This window comes from Rana temporaria, chromosome 10 (assembly GCF_905171775.1).
Source record: "Rana temporaria chromosome 10, aRanTem1.1, whole genome shotgun sequence".
NCBI lineage: Eukaryota > Metazoa > Chordata > Amphibia > Anura > Ranidae > Rana > Rana temporaria.
The window spans coordinates 5,282,890-5,310,433 of NC_053498.1; the positions used below are offsets into that span (position 1 = coordinate 5,282,890).

General features: G+C 45.7%; 1 protein-coding gene across 1 annotated transcript; it reads right to left on the reverse strand.

Annotated features, from left to right (window-relative positions):
- Positions 1–216: 216 nt before the first annotated feature.
- Positions 217–27,544, reverse strand: LOC120916209 (sacsin-like). Its single transcript, XM_040327064.1, has 8 exons — positions 27,453–27,544; positions 24,551–24,589; positions 19,935–20,017; positions 18,161–18,272; positions 16,977–17,123; positions 13,893–15,288; positions 11,722–11,810; positions 217–11,230 (listed from the first exon to the last, which is right to left on the reverse strand). The coding sequence occupies exons 2-8, from the start codon at positions 24,552–24,554 to the stop codon at positions 423–425; spliced, it is 12,639 nt and encodes a 4,212-aa protein (XP_040182998.1). The 5' UTR covers positions 24,555–24,589; positions 27,453–27,544; the 3' UTR covers positions 217–422.

A 27,544-nucleotide genomic window follows, 5' to 3' on the forward strand; every position in this document is an offset into this window, starting at 1 on the left:
GTCCCACTGTGTTCAATTACATCAGAGCCAGCGGGCGGGGGTGACACGCACGTACGCCCGCCTTGAACCCGGAAGAAAGCCGCAAAACGTAGGTTACGGTGCCTATACGAGCCGCCAATCAGCAGTATACGTACTCTGGTGGGTCAGCAAGCGGTTTATCCATACAGAAGCATACAACGTTCCCAATGAAGAAAAAAAAATATACAGACACAGACCATAGGCACAAAAAAAATGTTTACTACAAGTTTTGCATATTGAAAAATAACAATGTACACCCAAAGTGCTTCATGGAGTTGCAGTAAAAGAAGTAAAAAAATGTAAGTCAACTTAAAAATAAAAAAATAAAAGTTCCTCTACAAACAAATTTCAGAAAAGATTGTAGCAGTGACTTCTGTGCTGAAGGACATCCATTAGATGGGTTCTCAAAGGCGTACATAACTTGTTATTCTCCGTAAGATGTCCTTGGCCAAAGTGATAACTTCCTCCTCCTTGTCAGAGGCAAAGCCATCATTGGGAATTTGAGGGGGTGAGTGGTAGTCGGGGTACTGAGTTCCTTTGTTATCCACGCCAAGAGCTTTCATTTGTGACACCTGATCTCCAATTGAACCGAGTTGGCTACGGTACGTGGCTACATCACACGCCAATTGGGCTATGTCAGCGTCCCGCTCAATTTTCCCTTTCATAATATACTGTGCGGCAAATAGCGCCTTTTCCACAGCCTGGTGTACTTTGTAGAACACCCATTCCGTGGACCGATTGACGTCATTTTCTGCGGCCTTCAAGTCGCATTCCGCTTGCCTCAGCCATCTTTCAGCCTCCTGAGGTTTTGGTTGCGGAGCGTTGCTGTGATAGCGGAAAAAGTCGTAGTTGCATCTAGTTTTTCTTGAAAAGTATTCGCGATTTTGCCTGTGGTGAGAAGCCTCTCTATCCCACTTGCCCCAAAATGTGGAGAAGCCTCCAAAAGAGCTGGAATGGTGATTGGGTGTTGTGTGATTGGAATGATTATCTTTCTTCCCACCAGATTCCAATTCTTTGATCCTTTGCTGAAGGTATTTAAAAATCTCAGTTGAGATGTCTTCTTGGCCAACGTTTTTGTCTGGGTGGTACTTTAGGTAAAGACGTCTTATAGCCTTGACCTTCTCAGTTTGAGGCAGCTGCCATATTTGGCTTAACTGAAGGTCAATGTCTGCTTTAATTTTTTCCACTGAGCTTTCAAACCATCGGTCATCGTTCTGTTGTTGGTGAGGCAGTGGGGTGTCAAGGGGAACAAGAGCTTTTGAATTATGACTTGGAGACCTTTTGAACTGATATAAGTCAAGGACGCTGACTTCAATTGTTTCTTCTTGACCAATGTCTATGCGATACATGGGAAGTTGATAGTTGCCGAACGTTTTTGCTTTCAGTTCCTCGACAACTACAGCGTACAGGTATTCCTCATCTTCTCCCGGAACCATGTATCCCACATAGTCACCTACCCTGAATCTATTCTGAACGCTCATGTCCAAGCAATCATACCATTCACCTGGAATCTTCTCTCCGGGTTTTGGCAAAGTGAAGGCATTTTTGGTTTCCAGCATATTGCTCCACACCTCGTGTTCTTTCAGCACCTCAATCATTTCCTCGGGATCATCGCAGGCAAGCATTTCCGCAACAACAATTAATGAGCTATGGTCTAATTTATTTCTAATCAGATTGTTAATTTCTCTTGAAAGGGAATGCATGACTTGAAAGGCCTTTCTTCTTTTGGCGAGTTTACTGTGTTCGAGATAAATCTGGCAGCACATGTCAACGTATCTCACGAAGACTGTTCTTTCCGAAGTTGTACCCTTTAAAGTGGCGTTCTCGTACACGAGACTGGTCTGTAATTTACAGCAGCATATTAATTTTATTCTTCCAAAGATATTGCTGCAGGTTTGTTCTGCTTCTTTCTGGGTAGTTTTACCATTGCTCTGCTTGCACAGAAGGCAACCCAGACCTTTACAAAATATCGGTGAGACAAGTAGTTCTGTGAAGTTCCTTTTAACTGTGCAGTCTTCTCCAAGCGGACAGGCCACCAAATTATCGATAGACTCTTCTGTGATGTCAGAAAGCAATCTTGGCCGAATATCCACAGATAGTAGGCTGAGGAGATGTTTTGTTCTGTGTTGGTTTTCACCCGAGTGAATAAACTTAAATATACCTTTAAGTTTCAACGTGGTCATATAAGATCGGCAGTCATTTAGAATTAACCCAGATGACTCGTAGAGTTTGCCATCAACAGCTGGAAGGTAAAGTGGCTTGAGGTTCTGAAGATCTTTCGGCGTTGTCTTTTCCAGTAACGTAAAAAATTGTTTAGTCGTCTCAGAGACAGTTTTTGTGAGATTAGCGTGCAAAGATGTTTTATCTAGGGTTTCCTCATAAACAGCCGAAAGAACCCGGGCAAAGTGAAATATAGATGCCTCTTCCTCAACCCCTACCTTCTGGAAGAGATTGCTAAAGCATGCCAGCAACGGAGGCAGCTTGTAAAGATATGGACGAAAGTCATCGTGGTTTTGTACATTAAACACAATTTGTTTTGGCTCGGCAAGGGCAACATTGTTCTCTACTAAAATGAAAGGAACATTTTCCAGAGAAACACAGTCTACATCATCAATGTGGTTCTGAAGGAAATCGTAAGCTAATTTTAGGACCTGGCCCCTAGTTTGGAAATGTTCTTTGTTGCACTGAGCGTTACAAACGTTTTTCACATTCTCAATTACCTTCTGAACAGGTGGCTCAAGAAGTACCCCACATCTTTCCAAGAACTCAAGCTTTTTCTTGCTGACTATGTACTTTTCTATTAGTGTCATGGAAGTCCAAACCAAATGTTGTTGGTTGTCTTTCCTCACCAGTAGTGATTCTTTGAGCGCTACTGTCAGGTCTTTCCCAGCAAATGAAGGGTGTAAATCTTTTAAGTCTTTTTGGACATTCAAAGGAATGATGAATGCAATTTTTCCCACCTCCGAAGGAAAATCGGCACTTACTTTATCCATATCCATAGATAACAAGTAATCAAACAACTCTTTAGCTTTTGCAGTCAGGGATTTTGAGGGGACCATCGTTTTTGCTTCATTTTCTACTTGAGACGCAAATCTGATGACATCATCTTCTGTAAAGTAGTGTTTGAATCCAAGTTCACGCAGAAGCTTTTGGAATTGTGGTTCAACCCATTTAAACATCGTCCACACATCACTTGGGATAAAATAGTCCTGTAGACCAAATGTAGAGAAGAGTTTTACGGTATGGTCATAGAAGTAGGAGACCGGCTCTAGTACTCCTTCTTTGCTTCTGATCAGTTTGATACTTCTAAAAGAAGAGAAGATTAAATCTTTTTTACTTTGGAAATCTTGAGAGCTTTGCAGTGCCACAATCAGCCGTAGAAGTCCCAATAATTGATTTTCATTGAGGAACTTTAGATGAAGAAGAAGGAAATCAGTAATTAATTGAAGTTCATTGATTATTGTAATGTTCATTATTTTGGCAGCTTTTTGGTTAAAATTCGTATTTTTAAGGAACGCTGTCTGCGAGTCAATTTCTGAAAGTTTAAGGGATTCTAAACCGAGCGCAGAGTCAAGTACATAGATCTTTTGGCATCCATTTAGTCTTCGTCTTTTGCCATCATAGGTTTCAAACAAAGGTAAACAATGGAGATCTTTTAAGTTTTTCTGGCTTCTTTGTTTTTGGAGCTGTGATAAGATCCCGGATAGCATGATATCCAGATCCCAACTTTCCAATAAGTCCCACTTAAGGTCTGTTCTGGAGCTCAGATGTTCAAGAACATTTCCAACATTTTCTGGGTCAATCAGATATGGCCTAAAGAAATCAACAATGTAACGAGGAAATAAACTCAATTTTAATTCAGGAAATCCTAATTTTAGCATGTATTTGGCAATGTCACTGCGACATGGAAAGATCATATCTTTGATGTGAGAAAAAGAGAGGATTTTTGGTTCCTGTTCATAACACACCGGCAAAATTGCCCAATGTTCGTAATTAGAAACGATAGTCTCAAAATGTGCTTTCCTCCTGTCCTCTTTTTGCGTGGAGATTTCACTTCCCAAGAATTCCCATAGTTTTGTCAGCCAGCTTTCTTTCTCCTTGGAAAGGGTAAGGCCGCACTTGCTTTTTGAAGATGACAAGTCATGCAATGGCCCCAAGTGTCTCTTAACAAAACTGATGGAATTTGCAAGAGTCAGGGGTTTTAAAAAGCCACGATCTGTCAAAAATGATTTATCACATGTAGCAAACTGATTATTGTCTTCTGGGAAAAGCTCTGAGAATCTGGAAAAAAATTTGGGATCATTTTTGTCAAAGGTGCGGAGTATTTCATCCTTAGTCACGAGTAAAGGAACCCCCTGCAGATCAACTGGGTTCTTCGAACAGTACTCTAATATCTTTTTGCAGTTTTCTACATTTCTAAAAAGAGACCTGGACACTGGTGCAGGAAGTACTTGTCCATCAGGAAGTAGCTGACAATGTCTTAGGAACTCGCACAAGGTCTGAGGACTCAATTCAACAACAGGTACACCAGCAGATTTAAGTTCTTTGCATACAAAGTCAGTGAACCCTCCAAATACTATACACAGGTTAATATTTTGGAGTAGATATCCAATAATTTTATATTGTTTTTGGGAAAGAAAGAAGGGCTCCTCTAAAATGCTCGGTTTTCCAATACTTGACCACTCAACATGAACAGTTGTCCTCTTTCCAAATTTTTCTTTTACTTCATTCTCCTTGTAAGTTGGAATTACTTGTGCTTTACTTTTAAAAATTGTCAAGTAGACTTCCTTAACTAAGGTTTGCCATTGAGGTGGCACAGAACTTTTCACAGCTGGAAAATGATCCAAATATGAACTCAAAAACAAACTGCAAGAGTCAACATTTGGAAAAATGAGTGGTTCCCCTTTCTGCTTGGAAACTATTTTACACAAGCTTTTGAGAAGGCAACAGTAGAGTGGAGCTATAATGTCCGATAACAAAAACTCATTCCATTCAGTCTTTGGGCTATCACCATCCTCTATGCAGATGCCTCTCCTTGCTGAATCAACAATAAAATTAGCATTTACATGTACAGGGAGACCAGTTTCTAGAGGGAAAGGCAAGGCGCAGAAAGCTCTACCCTTCCAGTTGGTTGGAAGGCGATCTGGAAGGCGACCTGAGATTGGTAGGTAGGCTGCAACAGAGCCATGCGGAATCATTGTTTGACATAAACGACCAGAAACTTTCTTCAGGGTGTCCAGGCCTTCTGTACCCACCTGCTTGGCTATCAGCCAGTCTGTTGCCCTGCTAGAGTCATTGCGAGCTATTTTAAGTCTGTATATCACTTGGAATGGTGGGGTGTCAGACAAATCTGCAGAATTCCCAGCCAGCTCAGAAAACTTTTGTTGGAAAGAAGACAACATTTCTTTATCCTGGTCATCTATTTTAGATTCAATTGAGAGGATCTCATTCAAATCTCCACCAGTAGTCATTTCAGAAAAGCGTATTGTCCTGATGTTATTCAAGAACAAAATCATGTTGTCAGCATCATTCTTTAATTCCTCGCACATACTTCTAATGTCAACCAGTGATGAAGTTTGGTCACTGATTTTGGACTCTGACACTGTGTTAGACATCCTGAGCGGTAGACGAAAAAGAGTACCCTCTTCCAGTTTGAAATGCGAAGGCAAGAATGTATCATAGACATCCGCAAATGTGATCTTGAATTCGTTATTCACAGAGATAATGCCACCTGGGCTGATTTCTTCAGCGCTTTCCAAAAACATAAGATTAGGGTCAAAGATGCACAAAGTGGCATCACCTGTGACAAAAGACGGACAATCGGTTATGTGGTATACGGAATTAAAGCCGAGTCCAAACTTTCCAGTTTTGTCTAATCGGTCTCCTTTGCCACCTATTCCCAGCTGCTGAATGCCATCAATATCCTTAGACTTAAATATATTGTTGTTGTAAACACAAAGAGCTGGACCTTGTAATGGATTCCACTGATCTCCAAAAGTGTGTTTTGTCTGGTGAGTTCTGCAGTCCAACACAAAATGAATTTCAGAAGCTTCGGAGTCATCTGCGTTCTGAATGAGTTCCTTCAAAATATCTTTCTTTGAAGAGTACTCCTTTATAATGTTCTTGATACGGGTGGTGAGCGGCTCCCTGGCACCAAATTGTGAGACCCACTTGGACAGACCACCGACTTTCAATTTTTGAAGGGTGTAATGAATTTTTGTTTTGACCCCAAACTTTGGTACCACGGCTCGAGGAACATGCTCGTGGCAGAAATGTAGGGTTTCGTCACAGGGAAGCCAGGGAGTATCATTGTAAAATATTTTATCCACATGACGCAATACTCCTTGCTTGTCTGGTAAAAAAATGAGCTGCTTATCCATCAGATTTTGTGCATTTGGAGTCATCGTTTCCAAGCTGTGATTAATTAAGTTCAATGCCAGTTGGGATTCACTTGCTGAAAGAGGTCTTTCTCCTTTCTCTGCAGCCATCTTTTTCAAAACAGAAAGGTAATCTTCAGTGGCAAATTCTTCTTGAAGTCCAACACAAGTCCAGAGTTCATTGAAGGTTTCATAGTCTTTTGGCAGTTTATGCAAATAAGGGAGCGCATCAAAAGGGAGCTTCTTTGCAACCACTTCCACTGGGACAAACTCATCATCACCGTAGACAAAAGGCATAGTAGAGGCTTTCTCTTTTACTTGGGCATCAAGATCTGGCTGTTTTTTTACCTGTTTATTTAAAAAATTGTAGCAGCTTTTGGCCACCCGAGACATTTCTTCAGAATTTAACAAGTTTGGTGCTTTACAAGCTTCTTCCAGTTGGGATAGCACAGTTGAGAAAGAAGGAGACTGATCAAGCCCTAAGAAGGTCAGTAATGGTTCAGACAACTTGACTTTTTCCAAATGTTCTTTGCCTAGTACTGGTTCCACCAGGCAGACAAGTGATCTGTGCTTGTAATGATAAAGTCCTTTTGATTTCATTAAAGTCAGATTTCCTGAGACATCTTCTTTTTGAGGTGGTATTGCAGGAAGAAAAACAATGTCTCTGAATTCTCCACAATGAGCAGCATCAGGTTCTTGCTGAAGTAGGTCATTTAACAATTCCAAAACGCAACAGATTTGTTTTAGAGCTTTTGTTCTGTCAATCCTCCAGATATTTGGTATTCTACTGGTTCTTGCCATGAGCTCTTTCATGGGTAATCTGTCCTTCAGCATCCCTAAAATATATAAACGTGCCAGTCTTTCTGGTTTGAGAAACTCATCTCCTTCAGGAAAACGTCCTTCTTGGGGATCATACAGTATGGAGACTTTTCCCATTGGATGCACCAGTTTTCCAATTAGCTGCAATTTCCCATCAGATGATGGAATGCAAGGTTTTGATGATAGTATATTATCCAGGCTTTTATTTTGCAGATCAATGGCATAAAGTACTAGCATATCTCTGTCTTTTGCATTTATGGCATCCAGATTTTGAAGAAGGATCTCTTTGTAGAACCTTTCAGTACTGTAAAAATTCTTCTGCAGCTCCTCGAGGCAGCCACAAGCACGGAGACTTTCCCTCACCCATTGGGGGAGGCTTACTGACAAATTTGGCTTTTTAAGAACAGAGGAGAACACCTTTTTGGCAATGCTTTGAACGGCCAGGTTTTCAAAATCTTCTAGTTCGAGAAAGCAAGCGTGTTTTATGGTGCACCATTCCTGACCATTGCCAACGAGGGTGGGAAGTGAATTTCCAAATCCAAAGGTTATTGCCTGGTAGAAGCTTTTCACAGCTCCCGTGAAGAATGTGTTGACTTTGCTGAAGTCTGGCCAGAAGGTGTAGTAGTAGTAGTCCTTCAAGTCACCCTTCTGGTGTAGTATCTGCATCTGTGACAGGGCAGTGATGGCAGCGACTAGTAAAGCATCACAGAGTAGCTTCTTATTCCAGTCACCCTTAACGGTTGTGTCCCACAGGTTTTTCCGATTGGACATGGCGGCAAAAGCTGCATTTATATGAAAAGGAAGTCCGGAGGACACTGGGAGTGGGAGAAAACAGAACACCATCCCCTGGAAGTCTTTTAAATCTGGGGCCCATTTTCCAGTGCTGTGATCTTTCTTTAGTGGAATGGCAAGTCCAGAAGCTGGAAAAGAAATAATATTGTCATCTTGCGTGAACATCTGGAACGATTCCTTGATTCCGAGGCTAGATTGTATAAGAAAGTATTTATCGTCATCTTTCACTGCTTTCCGTACGCTAATTTTTATGATTTTTGATGTGGTGATGTCCACCAAGGTTTCCGTGGGCACAGTCAGTTTTTTGGAGACATCTATTTGCTCCTTTTGTAGGAGAACAGTCTGAGGCACAGTCAGTCTTTCAAGGATATCTTTCCGAAGATGCACTTTGGTCAATTGATCTTCAGGGGTAGATCCCTTATTTAGGCAATTTAATTCCACTTCTTTGACATTCTTTATGAAAATCAAGAGAATATCTGAAAAACTCTCAAAATTGCTGATGAGCATGTTGATATCTTCTTCGCTGAATGCCTGGTGACAGATTTTCGATTTGTTTGCTTCTTCTTCGCTCCGAAATGGTAAGCGAATAAGAGTCCCATCGAAGTTAAAAGGTTCTTCTGCAAAGTTGCAACCGAACACCCCAATGAATGGCTGGAACTGGTCAGGAAAAGTATAAAGGGGTTTTGCATTCTTTTGAAGATTCAGCTTCATCCCCGGGTTATTGCTCGGAATGTGTTTCTGCAAGTGATTCACATTTGGGTCAAATATGATTAAGGTGGAACTGCTCATAATTGCTGGTACATCGGTGATATGGTACACGGTATTAAAACCCAAGCCGAATTTTCCAATTTTTTTGATCTGAGTTTCCTTAGTGGCTGCTCCGATACGGGTAATGTTGATAAAATCCTTATCTGCGAATTTGCTGTCATTATAGGACCACAAGGCCGCCCCGTGACAGCTAGCCATGCCTGGATCTATTAGGGTTTTTCGGGAGTCCAAATTGTGTCTCCTATCCACCAAGAATTTGCAAACTGTTGCATCTGCATCATCTGCATTTTGTAAAAGTTCTTTAAAAACTTCAGAGTGTTCACTGTATTCTCGAAGGATGTTTTTAATGCGAAGAGTCACTGGTTCATTTTGGCCCCAGGCTTCGAAAAATTCTGGCTTCAAGACCTTGGTGCTCAGAAGTTGGATCTTCAGAAACTTTGCCGTTGCCACAGAAACTTCATCATGTACAATAAAACAGTCTGTATCGATAAAGTTATCAGACATATTCTGTTTATCAATGTCACAGAAGAGAGTTTTAGAGAGTGGTTCGAGGCTAAATCCATTGTTTTCAGACTGGACTGGTATCGGAAGGTCATCTGTTCCCTGTATAGAATTTGTTTTCATCCAGTCCAAGACTGAGAGTGCAAGTTTCAAGTCTTTGGAAGTGCGGACATTAGAACAAGCATCACCTAAGCGCTGTTTTACCGTATGCAGTACATTGACGACATCTTGGTTTGATAAGGTTTTCTTTACTCCACATTTTGAGAAAAGGTTTTGGTAAGTTAAGTAAGCGGATGGAACTTTTTTAGTAAAGAAGCTTAAATCCAAACCTTCAGGATAGGACAAAACAATTTCATCTGGGCAGGAAAAACTTTCTCCATTCCAAATCATGACTTCCGAAAGAAGATCATCGTGCAGCTGGAGAAGGTTATCTTGTATGTACTTGTAAATATTATGAAGTTTCATTTCTAGAGAATACTGATCCATCTGAGAATATTTTTGGCCGAGGACTTTAAGACTTTCAATCACTTTTGCAGAAGGTGGTGGTTTGCTTAAGCCAAGGCGGTCATTTGCCTCTTTTTTAAAGTCATCGGTTAGAGGCATTGAAAATTCCACTATGTCACGGTAGGCAACGTCTCTGAGGTTTTCTGGTTCACCAAAAACCATCTGTGAGTTGTGAGCTTTTACTGGGACCCAGGAAAGGTTGCAGAGCCTCTTTAAGTTGGCCAAAGTAAACTGAGACAAAACCGATGTTTCATTGCAAACCCTTATAAGCGCTTTGGCCTTTTTTAAAGAGCTTGGGCCTTTTTTTATTCTCTCGCAACTTAAAGTTTCAGCAATCTGCAAAACATCATCAGGTGTAATTTTGTGGATGGAGTCTTTAATCCCCAATTGCTTCAGTGATGTTAAAACCGAATCTTCCCGAAAGTTTGAAGGGGGAAATTGATGTGCGTCAAACAGTTCTTTCAGTATGTCCACGTTCGGATCAAAGAGAGAAGACGGTTGTTTGAGGCTACCGTTACACTGCATGAAGCTAAGGCTTCTGCATAGGTTCGTCAGCTGGTCATTCTGGGCAAATAGCACATGTCCATTTCTCAAGATCCACAACATTATCTTCTCAATTTCAGCTGGGTAAGCAGAGTAGCTGCTGGTTTGAATGGCTTTTGCCATCAGTAAAGCCACATCTTTTGCATTGAGCAATCTGATTTGCATTAGTTGGAGAAGCCTCTGGTCTAAAGCATCTCTGCATTTTATTAACACATCTGGAAACATCAGGCTGTCCGAGACAGCGGGGACGGTGTCCTTGTCTACGGCTGCTAAGTGGACAGCAGCCACCAGTTTTGAGGACGGGGCCGCAATACAAGGGGCGCTGCAGAAGATTGGCAGCTTGTACAAAATTTCCAGCTCTGGAGACGTGAATGAGTAGGCCTGAGAAAGGACTTCACCAAACCGCTTTAGGTGATCTTTAGGGGCATCTGTAAGTACTTTTGTAACCTGATCCAGATTTAAATGTGACAACGTTTTCAGGATGTTATTTGGCGTTGGTGCTAAAATGTACACGTCCAGGTTTTTGTGCCAAAGCCAAGAATTCTCTTCCCGTATGATGGTGCAACCAGCTTTCTCCAGCAGCTTAGAGGTACAGTCATCCAAGAGGTGCCCGTCTTTATTTTTCAGAAGCAACGTTGTTTTCTTTTTCAGCCGGGCAAGTTGAATATTTGACGACTTCCCTGTGACTTTATTTAGGGGCACAATCGGTTGGTTTTCAAAGTGGTGCAGAGTGGAATATCTTTGGAGGAAGGTCCAGAGAGTATTGATCCATTGTACCGGTGGACTGTCCCGTTCTTGGGGGTTCCAGTTGACAATGTCAAGATGGTTTGTCCACCTCTGAGGAAGAGCTTCATGTAGTTTTCCAAGAACCACGTCTTCATTTAGGCACACAAGATTCTTGAACGTTTCTAAAGCAGAAATAAAATAAGCAGAGGGAAGGTAAGTATTTATTCTTGGAGAAATACAGGAGATAGAAACAAACCCACTTTTTTGCTCTGACTAGGAAAAACATAGTGTGCTTTGACCTCCAGTAGAGTTCCCCCACTTTCATGACCAGGCCGAGCAAAGCCGAATGGCGCTGATCACAGCCGATTGGCACCATTCAGAAAGACACGTAAATACTCAGTTTTCAAGGTTTGCTGAGGTGTCCTCAGGCCTTTACGGACATTTCCGAGGCTCTCCGGCGCCCCCCACCTCTGGCTGCATGCGGTATTGCATGCCATTGAAGTCAATGGGGAACAAATAATTTTTGTTTTCCATTGACTTCAATGGGGAAACTCGCTTTGATATGCGAGTACTTTGGATTACGAGCATTCTCCTGGAACGGATTTTACTCGTAATCCGAGGTTCCATTGTACCATTTTATATTACGGTATCCAAGTAGGATAATTGCACTTACTTGCTTTTCCAATCTTTGAGAAGAATGTGCGTAGATCTTCCGGTAAATCTTCAGGAATAAATCGATCTGCCAGTCCAGGCAATAAAATTCTGGAAGACATCAAGCAAAACACACGTGTTAGTAAAACTGTACATACAGCGGTTTAACTGGGGACGATTCCTTGCAATGATACCAACAATGGGGCATTATTTCTTCCAATGATACCAACAATGGGGCACTATTCCTCACAATGATATCAATGATGGGGTACTATTCCTCCCCCTAATACCAAATGTGGTGAGGTTTACTCCCACTGATGCCAGGAGAATGTCCACTCCTGCTGGCCACAGTCAGGCCCCCCTTAAAGTCTGATGGACAACAAACTTTCCCTTTGTTTAGAAGGTTTGAAGACCCCTGCCCTAGAGTATGTGTCAGGTCACCTGAGGCCAGGTGACAGATGCACACCGTTGGGGTCAGGAGTACACCGCTAAGGTAGTGGACCCTAGAACTGACTGCTGTGGATGGAACTCGGGGTGGTTCAGGAAGGCAGGTCCACTGGAGCACCAACACGGATCCCACTGGGAGCTGGAGCATAAGATTCCCCGGGGTGCAGAGTCTAAGAGCCAGCAGGTGTTCACCAGAGCCTCTAATGGTGAGGATGGACTGTGCTGCAACTGGTTCCAGGTCGCGGCCCCCAGGGTCTCCCAGCTCACGCTCATGGTAGGCTACAGGAGGATAGAGAGGAAGCAGCAGCCCAGGATGACAAGAGATGATAAGGAGATAAGCCAAAGGTCGGGGCGACTAGCAGACAAGGATAAACATAGAACATGCCAAAGGTCAGGGTCACAAGCAGGCAGGGATAGTCGAGAACAAGCCAAGATCAGTAACTGGAATCAGACGTAGAAGACAAAGCAAGTCACCCATGAAAGCTAAACACACAATGTTGATCAGCAGGGCTGGCTTGTAGTGCACAGGTTAATATAGAGTCCTCTGATAGGGCCTGGGGTGGAGCCATGCTTAGAGGAGAGATTACTTAAGCAACCAGGTGAGAGTGGCTGGCCTCTTAGTCTGAGCACATGGAGGAGAGGTAAGCTGACAGACAAACTTTACTGCATAACCAGGACAGTATGGCACCACAGAAGTGAAAACGTCACCTACACTTTGTTTCAGATATAATTACCGTATATTCTCTAGTATTAGCCAAGTTTTTTAGCCCTTTTTTTTAGGGCTGAAAATACTCCTCTCGGCTTATACTCGAGTCAGTGTACCTTGGGCGTCCATTTTTTAAAACTCGCTGCTTCCTCCTGGTTCCGTCCCATTTCGTGATAGGCGTTTGACACTGTGTTCAGTGTTCCGCCTATCACGGACCTTCTATTGTCCGAGGATAAAAGAACGTCCGTGATTGGCGGAACACTGAACACAGTGTCAAACGCCTATCACGGAACGGGACGGGACCAGGAGGAAGCCGCGAGTTTTAAAAAATGGACGCCCGCAGCGCATCCTGTTAAGAATTTCAGGTACGCTGCAATTTGCACAGTGAGATTGTCATGGGCACAGTGAGGTAATGGGCACAGTGAGGTGGTAATGGGCACAGTGAGGATGGGCAAAGTGAGGTAATGGGTACAGTGAGGTTGTAATGGGTACAGTGAGGTAATGGGCACAGCGAGGGTGTAATGGGCACAGTGAGGATGGGCAAAGTGAGGTAATGGGTACAGTGAGGTTGTAATGGGTACAGTGAGGTTGTAATGGGCACAATGAGGATTGGCACAGTGAGGTTGCAATGGGCACAGTGAGTTTGTAATGGGCACAATGAGGATGGGCACAGTGAGGTTGCAATGGGCACAGTGAGGTTGTAATGGGCACAGTGAGGTTGTAATGGGCACAGTGAGGTTGTAATGGGCACAGTGAAGTTGCAATGGGCACAGTGAGGCTGGGCACAGTGAGGCGTGCAAATGGGCACAGTGAAGCGTGCAAATGGGCATTGTTAACCCTCTTTTCCGCTTACAGTAGCTGCTGCATTCTCACCCTAGGCTTATACTCAAGTCAATAAGTTTTCACAGTTTTTTGTGGTAAAATTAGGTGCCTCGGCTTATACTTGGGTCGGCTTATACTCGAGTATATGTGGTATTATAAGTTAGTATCATTAATATTTCCCCACAGCAAGGCATGTTAGCACTCTATGGCTGGCTCACCTTGGAAAGTCTTTGCCGTCAATGTAGACCATGCCATTGCGTTCTGTATTCTGGAAACTTGTGAATTTTCCATCTGCTAATGGCAACAGCTGAAGATTGAGTAACTCATCATACCGTCCATTGCTGATGGCATACCTCAGGAGCATCATCTTTTTTTCACGAGAGACCCCGTGCCAGCCATCCTTGTGTAAGAACTTTCTCACCAGAGTGGGAGAAACACTGTCCAGCTTTGTAGCCAACTGTAGAGATGAATAGACCTGCCTGGGGACTTTAACGAGTGGAGTCTTTAACAGCAGAAGAACTTCCTCTAAGCACGCAGATAGTTTGTCTTCAAATTCTCTTTCCAGTAGAAAAACCGCTTCAGTGGCCGTTACCCAACGGGATTGGTCAGCTATCTGGAATACTCTTTCCTTCATCAGTTTTTCGACCAATTGTCTGGCAAGTTTGTGCCATATCTTTTTGTGTTGAGTCCTTTCTGGGTCTGGCCAGATTTTGTAAATGACATCAGCTGGTATTTTGGACGACTTGACCAAAGACACCGTATTACAGACCGCATGTGTGTAGAGTAGAGGCAGAACTTGTTCCACCAAAATATGGTTCCACTTAGCAGCCTCGTCATGTTGCTGGTCTATTTCTGGCCACTTTAGGCTTCTCCTGTCGTCAGTGAGGTCAAAACAGCCGTTAATGATCAACGGTAGACCTGTCCTGTTTTCCTCCTTGTCTGGAAGTGGCAATATGCAACTTAAGCGGCCACCATAGTCCATGCAGGCCTCAGATAAGGGATAGGCCAAGTCAAGTCCTGGTTTGTTGCAGAGTTTGGTGCTCAGTTCAGTCAAGTCTGGAAAGAGATTTCCTTGAATGTTACTGGAGGTCACTAACCACTTACTGACTTCTTTTTCTCTTCCAAGCTGCTTCAGAGTAGTAACCTTAATATGTGTCAAGATGTCAAGATCCGCTGACTTGTTCACAAATTTCTCTTCGGTAGATACCTCAACAGTAAGGAGAGTGGTCAACGCTCCACTACGGTCAATATTCTTGAGAGCTACTCTAGTAACATGGCGAAGGAAGAGGAGGCTGATGCTAGCGTCCCTGACGAAAGAATCAAAGAGCTCCTGAACTCTCTCAGAGTCGTAGATATTATCAGAAATTTCAGAAGGATCGAGTCGCAGAGGGAAGCGAAAGAGAGTTCCATTGAAGTGGCCGGAGTTGAGAATCTCCTCCCAACGCCCTAAGCCAAGAGCCTCCAGGGCTTTTTGGAAAGGTTGGAACTGGTCAGAAAGTTTCTCAAAGTCTTGTCTTTCTTTTTCCAAGTTCCACAGGCATCCTCCTCTGCGAAAAATGCGTTCTTGTGGATCCAGAAACCCAATATTTTTGCTGCTAAAGATTGCTGGGTGATCTGTGCATTAAAGAAAACAACACATAAGAAGCTTTGCAGAGAGGAGTTACAACTACAAAGCATATAAGAGCTTAACGCAAGCAGCCATACCCTTCATTATTCCCAGGTTCACCGGCATATCATCATGACTCATGAGGACATGTAGAGCTAGACTTTCCATCAATCTCTGTTCTACACCAGGGAAACCACTCCATGCGGTCTTAGGGTAAGGTGACCAGACTTTCAAAATGAAATCCGGGGACGTATTTTTTTTTTTATTGGCAAATGGTAAACTATTTTATTCACATATTTTCCTCAAATATATGCAGTCAGTGGTGTAGGGTGAGTTGTCAGCGCCCGGGATAGGGCAATACATTTGCACCCCCCCCGCCAGACATTTAGCACTCCCTGAGTGAGTCCCTTCCACTAGTACAGTATTACTGACCAACTTGATTCCCTCACCTACCTGACCACTACACTGACCTACCTGATTCCTACACTGACCTACTGGATCACTACACTAACCTACCTGATTCCTACACTGACCTACCTGACCTACCTGACCACTACACTGACCTACCTGATTCCTACACTGATCTATCTGTTCCCTACACTGACCTACCTGACCACTACACTGACCTACCTGATCCCTACACTGACCACTACACTGACCTACCTGATTCCTACACTGACCACTACGCTGACCTACCTGATCCCTACACTGACCTACCCGATTCCTACACTGACCACTACACTAACCTACCTGATTCCTACACTGATCTACCTGTTCCCTACACTGACCACTACACTGACCTACCTGTTCCCTGCACTAACCACTACACTGACCTACCTGTTCCCTGCACTAACCACTACACTGACCTACCTGTTCCCTTCACTAACCACTACACTGACCTACCTGACCACTGCACTGACCAACCTTATCCCTACAATGACCTACCTGATTCCTACACTGACCAACCTTATCCCTACACTGACCTACCTGATTCCTACACTGACCACTACACTTACCTACTTGATCCCTACACTGACCTACCCGATTCCTACACGGACCACTACACCAACCTACCTGATTCCTACACTGATCTACCTGTTCTCTACACTGACCTACCTGATTCCTATACTGACCACTACACTGACCTACCTGATTCCTATACTGACCACTACACTGACCTACCTGATCCCTACACTGACCTACCTGACCACTGCACTGACCAACCTTATCCCTACAATCAGAGGCGGCTCTCTAACTAGGCAAATTAGGAAGCCTCTGCTCATCACTGGACTGACCAACAGGCTTAGGGCACATAAAGCAGCTGTGCTGCTCCCTCAGCTTGCGCCGCTCACCTGCCCTCTCCGCGTCTGACCGGCTAACTCCTCCTATCCAACTTCTTTTACTGCCAACGTGCTCCCTGTTCTCCCTGCATACCTCCTCTGCACCCTGGCTCCTCCTCAGTGCTCTCTGGCCCTCATTCTCCCTGGCTCCCCTACTGTGCTGTCCAGTCCCCTCCCCCCTGTGCTCCCTGGCTCCCCCCCCCCCCTCCCAGTGCTCCCTGGCTCCCCCCAGTGCTCCCCCATGCTCCCCCCACTGTGCTGTCTAGTTCCCCCCCACTGCTCCCTAGCCCCCACCCCCCCCCAGTGCTCTCTGGTCTGGATTGACTCCTTGAGGCCAAAATGACCCTCCAGCTGACCTGTAATGTGGTAGACCGAGTTGAACCCGAGTCCAAATCTTCCAACGGTGTCGGGGTCTTTGCGCTTGATGCTGTTTCCGGGTTTTTGGATCCCCTCCCAGTCTTGATCGGTAAAGATCTCGTTGTTGTAGGCCAGAAGAGCCGGGCCTGAGGGAGGAAAACAATACATGAAAAATAATACAAAAAGGCAATAGAGGAATTATCTGAACATCTGACAATTTGGGGGGGGGGGGGTTTTGGGCTTGGAGTAGGGTTAAAGTATCACTAAAGGCAAAAATAATGTTTTATTCATCTTTAGTTTTGGACAGAGTGGAGAGGGATTAGACCCACCTGTCAGGTCTTTATTGATGTTTGTGCCCCCGTTAGGGGTATTTGCCCTGTTTGCCATTATCACTGAGAGTGAAAGAAAATTCTACATCTTTGGTTGCCACCAGGACAGGAATAGAAGAGGAAACTTCCAATGGGGACACTAGTTCTGGGACTCCTTTGACGGGATTTCCTCTCACTTCCCGTTTTGGCTATGGGACAGGAAGTGAAGGGAAATCTCCCCAATGGGGACACTAGTTCTGGGACTCCTTTGACGGGATTTCCTCTCACTTCCCGTTTTGGCTTTGGGACAGAAAGTGAAGGGAAATCACCCCAATGGGGACACAGATGACACACAAAACAACTGACAGAGGTTATAACCCTCCCTATAATGCCGCGTACACACGATCAGAAATTCCGACAAGAAAACCATGGATTTGTACCCGACGGAATTTTGGCTCAAACTTGAGTTGCATACACACGGTCACACAAAATTCCGACCGCCAAGAACGCGGTGACGAACAACACTACGACGAGCGGAGAAAGATTAAGTTCAATGCTTCCGAGTATGCGTCGACTTGATTCCGAGCATGCGTGTTTTTTTTGTGTGCGTCGGAATTGCATACAGACGATGCGAATTTCCTCCAAGAACTTTTCTTGTCGGAAAATTTGAGAACCAGTTCTTACATTTTTCTTAATGGAAATTCCGACAAAAAAATTCCGATGGAGCCTACACACGGTTGGAATTTCCAACCAAAAGCTCACATCGAACTTTTCTTGTCGGAATTTCTGACCGTGTGTACGCGGCATTACTCTATTCAAAACGGAAAAAAAAGTTTTACCGATAGTTCTAAATATAAAGTAAAAGAATGTCTTACCTTGGACGACATGGAGGTCTTTGGAATGTAAAGTTTCTGTTCCGTATTGTCTTTCATCATAAACAAAAACGACTTCAGTCGCTTTAGCGTCATCGGCGTTCTGAATCAGTTCCTGAAAGTGTATAAAATAGAAATTATTTATGCATAAAATGGCACTTTTTGTTTTTCCGAGTCCTCCCTGTATTGCCCGTTGATTCTGCCAGATCCATTATTTTCCCACTTTCTGTAGTAGGGTGACAACGCTGTTTGTCTTGAAGTGAACTGACACAGCAGTGTTGTCACCCTGTGGGCGGGGAGTCTTAGATGGAGCTGTTGTTTTAAATGGACTTCAATTAAGAGGCAAAGAAATGAAAGGCCAATTCCAGCTATAAATTTCTGTCTCGCATTTCGAGGGACTGTCCCAGATTTTCCAGGGACTGTCCCTCTGTCCTTATTTCCTCCACATTTGTCCCTCATTTTGGTCTGATCTATATAGTTGTATAGGGCGGGGTCTAATGGTGATGTCACCGGATGGCCACGCCCTATGGCTATATAAGAACCGGCAGAGAGCGGAGCTGGCACAACGATGGAAGACCCTGTTGGAGGAGGACCGGGTTGGCGGCGGAGAAGACAGCAGTGGTGGAGAAGACCTAGAGGAAGAAGACCAGGAGGAAGAAGACCGGAGAGAGAAGACCAGGAGGGAGAAGACCAGGAGGAAGAAGACCAGGGGGAGAAGACCAGGAGGAAGAAGAGACCGGAGGGAGAAGTCCAGGAGGAAGAAGACCACAGGGAGAAGACCAAGAGGGACAAAACCAGGAGGAAGAAGACCAGGAGGAAGAAGATCAGGAGGGAGAAGACCAGGAGGAAGAAGACCAGGGGGAGAAGACCAGGAGGAAGAAGACCGCAGGGAGAAGACCAAGAGGGACAAAACCAGGAGGAAGAAGACCAGGAGGAAGAAGATCAGGAGGGAGAAGACCAGGAAAAAGGAAGACCAGGAGGGAGAAGACCAGGAGAGAGAAGACCAGGAGGGAGAAGACTAGGAGGGAGAAGATCAGGAGGGAGAAGATCAGGAGGGAGAAGACCAGGAGGGAGAAGATCAGGAGGGAGAAGATCAGGAGGAAGAAGACCAGGAGGAAGAAGACCTGGAGGGAAAAGACCTGGAGGGAGAAGACCAGGAGGGAGAAGACCTGGAGGGAGAAGACCAGGAGGAAGAAGACCAGGAGGGAGAAGACCTGGATGGTCTGGTATGGTCATGGGGGGAGACCCACGCAATTTTTTTTCATTTTGGCACGGGGTTCCATTTTAAGATCCATACCTAAAGATCCCTGTAACACTTTCCCCCTCCTGTACCCCAAATCTTAAATCAGTCCCTGGACCTCAACAATTGTTGTAGTTTTGAAAGGAGTGGGGAAGGGATAGAACCCCCATTGGATTTTCCTGTGGTCTAGGCCCCCCAATGATCAGATCTCCCCACATTTCCTTTCTGTACAGCAAGTGATGGGAAAAGCTTTTCGGGGGGGGGGGGGGGCACAGATTGCAAGAAAACACTGGAAAGGACTATAGCCTCTGTCAGGTTTTTATTGTGGTCTGTAGCTTCCTGCCCTGATGACAACCCCCTATCCCCCCAATTGTATCCCGGTGTCAGAGAGACAGGAAGTGAGGTGAAATCTCCCCAGTAGGGTCATGTACAGCAATGTAGACTTCGTAGACATATTCGCGTTTCCACAATTTGTTGGGTTTTATGGAAAGCTTCATCGTAGTTTTCTTAAATTCAAAATTAAATCCGTTCACTTACTTTAAGGATCTGTCCGCCGTCCGGGTATTTTCGCAAAATATTCTGCAGCTGGATGAGGAAGGGCGGGGCCCTCTGGAAGAAATCTGCAGAGAGGTTTTTGTATCATTAAATTTGGACCTTTTAGTAACTTTAGAGTTTCACAAATTATTTCCTGACACAATATTATCATGAGCTCCAGTCCAGTGACTTTGCCTAGGCCGAGATGATGTCATCAGTCTGCTGCAGACAGGGGAAAGCATTACTTAGATCACTTACATCAGTGTCCACAGAGAGTCCCTTCCTTACATCAGGGACCCAGGGAGCCCCCCACACTTACATCAGGGTGCCCAGAGAGCCCCCCCTTACATCAGGGTGCCCAGAGAGCCTCCTCCTTACATCAGGGTGCCCAGAGAGCCCCTTCCTTACATCAGGGTGCCCAGAGAGCCCCTTCCTTACATCAGGGTCCCCAAAAAGCCCCCCACACTTACATTCTTACATCAGGGTCCCCAGAGAGCCTCCCCCTTGCATCAGGGTCTCCAGAGAACCTCCCTTACATCAGGGTACCCAGAGAGCCCCCCACTTACATCAGGGACCCCAGAGAGCCCCCTTACATCAGGGTGCCAAGAGAGCCCCCCCACTTACATCAGGGTCCCCAGAGAACCCTCCCCTTACATCAGGGTGCTCAGAGAGCCTCCCCCTTACATCAGTGTCCCCAGAGAGCCCCCTTACATCAGGGTGCCCAGAGAGCCCCTTCCCTACATCAGGGTGCCCAGAGAGCCCCTTCCTTCATCAGGGTGCTCAGAGAGCCCTTTCCTTACATCAGGGTCCCCAAAAAGCCCCCCACACTTACATTCTTAAGACTCCATTCACACCTGAGCGACAGCCGCGTTCGGCGGTAGCGGCGTATTTTGCCGCGAGTGTGAAACTTTCAATTTACTTTTTTTTTTTCAAAGTCTTCCCATTGCTGTCAATGGGCAAACGCCAATGTCGCCTGAAAAAAAGGGTCCGGGACTTTTTTTCAGGCGACAGGCGTTCGGCGTCTATGAGATGTGAACCATCTCCATAGACAGCAATGGGAATTCTCCCCTCTAGCGGCAGAAGCGCCCCGCGTCGGGCGTTTTGTCGCTCAGGTGTGAATGCAGCCTAAATCAGGGTCCCCAGAGAGCCTCCCCCTTGCATCAGGGTCTCCAGAAAGCATCCCTTACATCAGGGTACCCAGAGAGACCCCCACTTACATAAGGGACCCCAGAGAGCCCCCTTACATCAGGGTGCCAAGAGAGCCCCCCCACTTACATCAGGGTCCCCAGAGAACCCTCCCCTTACATCAGGGTGCTCAGAGAGCCTCCCCCTTACATCAGGGACCCCAGAAAGCCTCCCCCACTTACATCAGTGTCCCCAGAGAGCCCCCCTTACATCAGGGTCCCCAGAGAGCCCCCCCACTTACATCAGGGTCACAAGAGAACCCTCCCCTTACATCAGGGTCCCCAGAGAGCCCCTTCCTTACATCAGGAGCCCCCTCTTACATCAGGGTCCCCCGAAAGCCCCCCACACTTACACCAGTGTCCCCAGAGAGCCCCCCCTTACATCAGGGTGCCCAGAGAGCCCCCTCCCACTTACATCAGGGTCACCAGAGAACCCTGCCCTTACATCAGGGTCCTCAGAGAGCCCCCTTTACATCAGGGTGCCAAGAGAGCCCCCCCACTTACATCAGGGTCCCCAGAGAACCCTCTCCTTACATCAGGGTGCTCAGAGAGCCTCCCCCTTACATCAGGGACCCCAGAAAGCCTCCCCCACTTACATCAGTGTCCCCAGAGAGCCCCCCTTACATCAGGGTCCCCAGAGAGCCCCCCCACTTACATCAGGGTCACAAGAGAACCCTCCCCTTACATCAGGGTCCCCAGAGAGCCCCTTCCTTACATCAGGAGCCCCCTCTTACATCAGGGTCCCCCGAAAGCCCCCCACACTTACACCAGTGTCCCCAGAGAGCCCCCCTTACATCAGGGTACCCAGAGAGCCCCCTCCCACTTACATCAGGGTCACCAGAGAACCCTGCCCTTACATCAGGGTCCTCAGAGAGCCCCCTTTACATCAGGGTGCCCAGAGATCCCCCCACACTTACATCAGTGTCCCCAGAGAGCCTCCCCCACACTTACATCAGTGTCCCCAGAGAGCCCCCTTACATCAGGGTACTCAGACAGCCCCCCACTTACATCAGGGTCACCAGAGAGTCCCCCCCTTACACCAGGGTCCCCAGAGAGCCCCCCCACTTACACCAGGGTCCTCATGATGTAATTTCTCTGCTCTCTCGCCCATCCGGCTTTCCTGTGCTGCCTGCCCACTCTCTGGTGCTACCTCTGAGAGACTCGGGGCTATAGCCCCGAAAAGCCACCCCCTAGCGACGCCACTGAAGACAGCCAAGAACTGCACAGACACCAGGATCTATGTGATTGTGTCATCTCTGAGTTGGCAGCTCAGTCCAGGAAGAAGATGATGCCTGAACAAAGATGGCGCTATTAATTATGGAGGGGAAAGGAGATGAAGGTGTTGCCAGGGGGGACTACTGTGATCTATGTGAGAGGTAATACACTACCTGGAAATGTTACACTCAGCAAGCATGAAGCCTTAGAAATATATCTGATGACAGGTCCACTTTAGGAAGTGTCTCTTATCCAATGATACATGTAAATGTGATTTAAATAAGACATTTTTAATTAAAATTGAACCTCATCCCAGTGGCGTCACTAGGGTTGGTGTCACCTGGTGCGAAAAAAAATGGTGTCACGCCCCCCACCAACTATAGCTCCCCCTCAGTACAGACCCTCCTCCACTAACTACAGACCCCCTCCACTAACTACAAACCCCCCACCCCAGTACAGACCCCTCTCACTAGGTACAGACCCCCTCCCTCAGTACAGACCCCCCCATCAATATAGACCTCCCCCCTCAGTATAGACTCCTCCATCAGTGCAGACCCCCCATCAGTGCAGACACCCCATCAGTACAGACACCCCCACCTAAGTGCAGACACTCCCACCTAAGTGCAGACACCCCGACCCAAGTGCAGACCCTCATCAGTACAGACACCCCCCCTCAGTGCAGACACCCACCTCAGTGCAGACACCCACCTCAGTGCAGACACCCACCTCAGTGCAGACACCCACCTCAGTGCAGACCACCCTCAGTACAGACACCCCCCTCAGTGCAGACACCCCCCTCAGTGCAGACCCCCCTCCACTAACTATAGACCCTTCTCCCGCAGTACAAACCCCCCTCCACTAATTACAGACCCCCCTCCCACAGTACAGACCCCTCTCACTAGGTACAGATCCCCTCCCTCAGTACAGACCTCCCCCATAGTATAGACCCCTCCATCAGTGCAGAACCCCCATCAGTACAGACACTCCCACCTAAGTGCAGACACCCCCACCCAAGTGCAGACCCCCATCAGTACAGACACCCCCACCCAAGTGCAGACCCCCATCAGTACAGACACCCCCCCTCAGTGCAGACACCCACCTCAGTGCAGACACCCACCTCAGTGCAGACACCCACCTCAGTGCAGACCACCCTCAGTACAGACACCCCCCTCAGTGCAGACACCCCCCTCAGTGCAGACCCCCCTCCACTAACTATAGACCCTTCTCCCGCAGTACAAACCCCCCTCCACTAACTACAGACCCCCCTCCCATAGTACAGACCCCTCTCACTAGGTACAGATCCCCTCCCTCAGTACAGACCTCCCCCATAGTATAGACCCCTCCATCAGTGCAGAACCCCCATCAGTACAGACACTCCCACCTAAGTGCAGACACCCCCACCCAAGTGCAGACCCCCATCAGTACAGACACCCCCACCCAAGTGCAGACCCCCATCAGTACAGACACCCCCCACCTCAGTGCAGACCCCCTATCAGTACAGACACCCCCCCTCAGTGCAGACACCCACCTCAGTGCAGACACCCACTAGCAGTGCAGACCCCCCTAGTGCAGACACCCCAGCATTACAGACCCCCCTCAGTTCAGACACCCCCCTAGTGCGGACCCCCCAGCATTAAAGACCCCTCTCAGTGCAGATCACTCCAGCAGTATAGACGCCCCCTTACTTTCCCTTTAGAACAGCACTGACAGATACACACACTGTGTGTCTGTCCCTCGAGCGCAGGCTCCTCCTCCTCTGTGGATGTAAAAGAGAGGAGGAGGCGGCTTCGGTCCACGCCACTGAGGTACACAACGGTTGCGAGGCACAGCTAATCAGGGCAGCGGCCCGTGTTAGTGGTGTTGCTACCCATGGGTGTCACCCCTCTGGCGGGTGTTCCCCGGGTGCGGCCCCCACCCCCCGCACCCGCCTAGCAATGCCTCTGCCTCATCCCCATATGTGATAAAACCAATTAAGAAAAAATAAATCAGAGGCCCCCTATCAAACGGATCCGTAAATACAGATCTAGAGGCAGCTGAAGTTCTATTCCAGTCTGACCTTGTATCTCCAAAGTCTCCCTTTCCGTCCAATGAGGAAGCTCCTTGCATATTAAATGGACCAATAGGGAAATGGTAAAGGGGCAGAGCCAAGCTGGACTAGATTCGCACAGAACTTCAGCTGCTATATCTCGGCATCCAATATACATTCCACATGACACTTACCCATATTTTATCGGATGTTCCGGGGGGGTCTTACTTTTTCTAAAAGACAAAATAAATAAAGAGGATATTAACCCCTTCAGTAGTACCGGGCATTTTCACCCCCTTCCTGCCCAGGCCAATTTTCACTCACACTTTGAATGACAATAACGCGGTCATGCTACACTGTACACATAGGACATTTTTATCATATTTTTGAGACAAATAGAACTTACTTTTGGCGGTATTCGATCACCACGGGGGGGGGGGGGGGGGGTATTTTTTGCTAAACAAATGTAAAAAGGATGAAGATTTTGAAAAAAAAAATCATATGCCCAGATTCTCAGAAAAACGCCTATCTTTAGGCGGGCGTAGCGTATCTCAGCTACACTACGCCTCCGTAACTTAGAGCGGCAGGTCCCGTATTCAGAAACATCTTCCGCTCTATGTTACGGCCGCGTAGTGTATCTGATACGGCGTAGGCCCGCCTAATTCAAACTAGGCTGGTAGGGGGCATGTTGTATGTAAATGTTATGTGACCCCGCGTAAATTACGCTTTTATCGAACGGCGCATGCGCGCGCATGCTCAGTATCACGTCGAATTTTCAAATTAAATTGCGCCCGCTCAATGCCTAGTCAACGTGAACGTAACTTATGTCCAGCCCCATTCACGGACAACTTACGCAAATGACGTAAAACGTGAAAAATTCGAAGCTGTTCCGACGTCCATACCTAACATTGGTACACCTCATCTACGCCTCATAGAGCAGGGGTAACTTTACGCCCAAAAAAGCCTTACTGAAACGACGTAAAAAAAATGCGCCGGCCACACGTACGTTTGAGAATCGGCGTAACTAGCTCATTACCATATTAGACACGTAAATCGACGGAAGCGCCACCTAGCGGCCAGCGTAAATATGCAACTTAGATACGACGGCTTAAGAGAATTACGCCGGTCGGATCTAAGAGAAATCAATGCGTAACTGATTCTAAGAATCAGGCGCATAGATACGACGCCTCAAACTCAGAGTTATGACGGCGTATGTGGAGATATGCCGGCGTAACTCCTACGAGAATCTGGGCCATAGTTTGTTATAAAATTTTGCAAAGAGGTAATTTTTCTCCTTCACTGATGTGTGCTGATAGGTGGCACTGATAGATGGAACTGATGGGTGGCACTGATAGATGGAACTGAAGGGTGGCACTCATGAGGAGGCACTGATAGATGAAACTGATGGGTGACACTGATGAGGATTCACTGGTGGGCAGCACTGGTGAGTACTGATAGGTGGCACTGATGGTCACTAATTGTCAGCACTAGTGGGCACTGAATGCCAGCACTGTTGGATTTGCACTGATTATCAGTGCCAATTTCTCTTTAACACAAGCATAGGGCATAGGCAGGCTAAACTTAGGCTTTAAGGATGAACTCTGGGAATTAGACAAATTCTACCCTCACACTGGGCTACCCCCCCCCCCCCTGCAAGTGTTATTTGCTTTTTTAATATAAGATTGTACAATAATGTAACTCTGTAGCGTGCTTTGTGTCATTCTATAACAATCTCTTTTTTTTTACAATAATAAAATGATAAAACATAACAATGTGACCCTGTACCTTGCATTCTATAATAATCATTTATAATAACATAAATAATTATATATATATATATATATATATATATATATATATATATATATATATATATATATATATATATATATATATATATATATATATATATAAATAAGAAGAGAGAAAGAAGGGAAGAAAAGAGAAAGAAAGGAAGGAAAGAAGAGAGAAAGAAGGGAAGGGAAGAAGAGAGAAAGAATGGAAAAAGAAAGAAAGAAGGGAAGAAGGTACGGAAGAAGAGAGAAAGAAGGGAAGAGAAGAAGAGAAAGAACGAAGGAAAGAAGAGAGCAAAAAGGAACAGAAGAAGAGAAAAAGAAGAGAAGGGAAGAAGAGAGAGAGAAGAGAGAAAGAAGGGAAAGGAAGAAGAGAGAAAGAAGGGAAAAGGAGAGAAAGAAGGGAAGAAGAGAGAGAGAAGAGAGAAAGAAGGGAAGGGAAGAAGAGAGAAAGAAGGGAAGAAGAGAGAAAGAAGGGAAGGGAAGAAGAGAGAAAGAAGGGAAGAAGAGAGAAAGAAGGGAAGAAGGAACGGAAGAAGAGAGAAATAAAGGGAAGGGAAGAAGACGGGAAGAAGGGGAGAAAGAAGAGAGAAAGAAGAGAGAGAGAGAAGAAAGAAAGAAGGAAGGGAAGAAGAGAGAAAGAAGGGAAGGGAAGAAGAGAGAAGAGAGAAAGAAGGGAAAGGAAGAAGAGAGGGAGAGAAAAGAGAGAAAGAAGGGAAGAAGAGAGAAAGAAGGGAAGGGAAGAAGAGAGAGAGAAGGAAAAAAGAGAGACAGAAGTGACAGAGAGAGAGAAGGGAGAAAAGAGAAATAAGGGAAGTGAAAAAGACAGAAAGTAGGGGAGAGAGAAGGGAGAAGAGAGAAAGAAGGGAAGAAGATGAGAAAGAGGGGAAGGAGAATAAAAAGAGAGAAAATAGAAGAATAGAGAGAAGAAAGAAGAAATAAGGGAGAAGGAGGAAATAAGAAAGAAGGGAGAAAGGAAAGAAAAAAAAAGAAAGAAAGAAAAACAAGGAAAAGAAAAAGAAAGAAGGAAGAAGGGAAAGGCAGAAGAAGAAAGAAAGAAAATGAAAAGCAAGAAAGAAGATTGGGGGGAGAAAGAAGAAGGGAAAAGGGGGGAGAAGAAGACAGACAGAAAGAAAAGAAAAATAAATAATAATAACAACAGCAGTAAAATATCTCTGTTATATATAAAAAATATTATAATATATAATAATGTAATTCCATCTTGTTCTTTTTGTCATTATGTAACCACCGTGTAATAATAATAATAATAATAATAATAATATATAATAATGTATAATTGTACCTCTGTCTGTAGTTGGTCACATTCTCCCCGGTGTGATCGGTGGATGGAGGAGATGAGTTCTCCCCGGTGTGATCGGTGGATGGAGGAGAAGT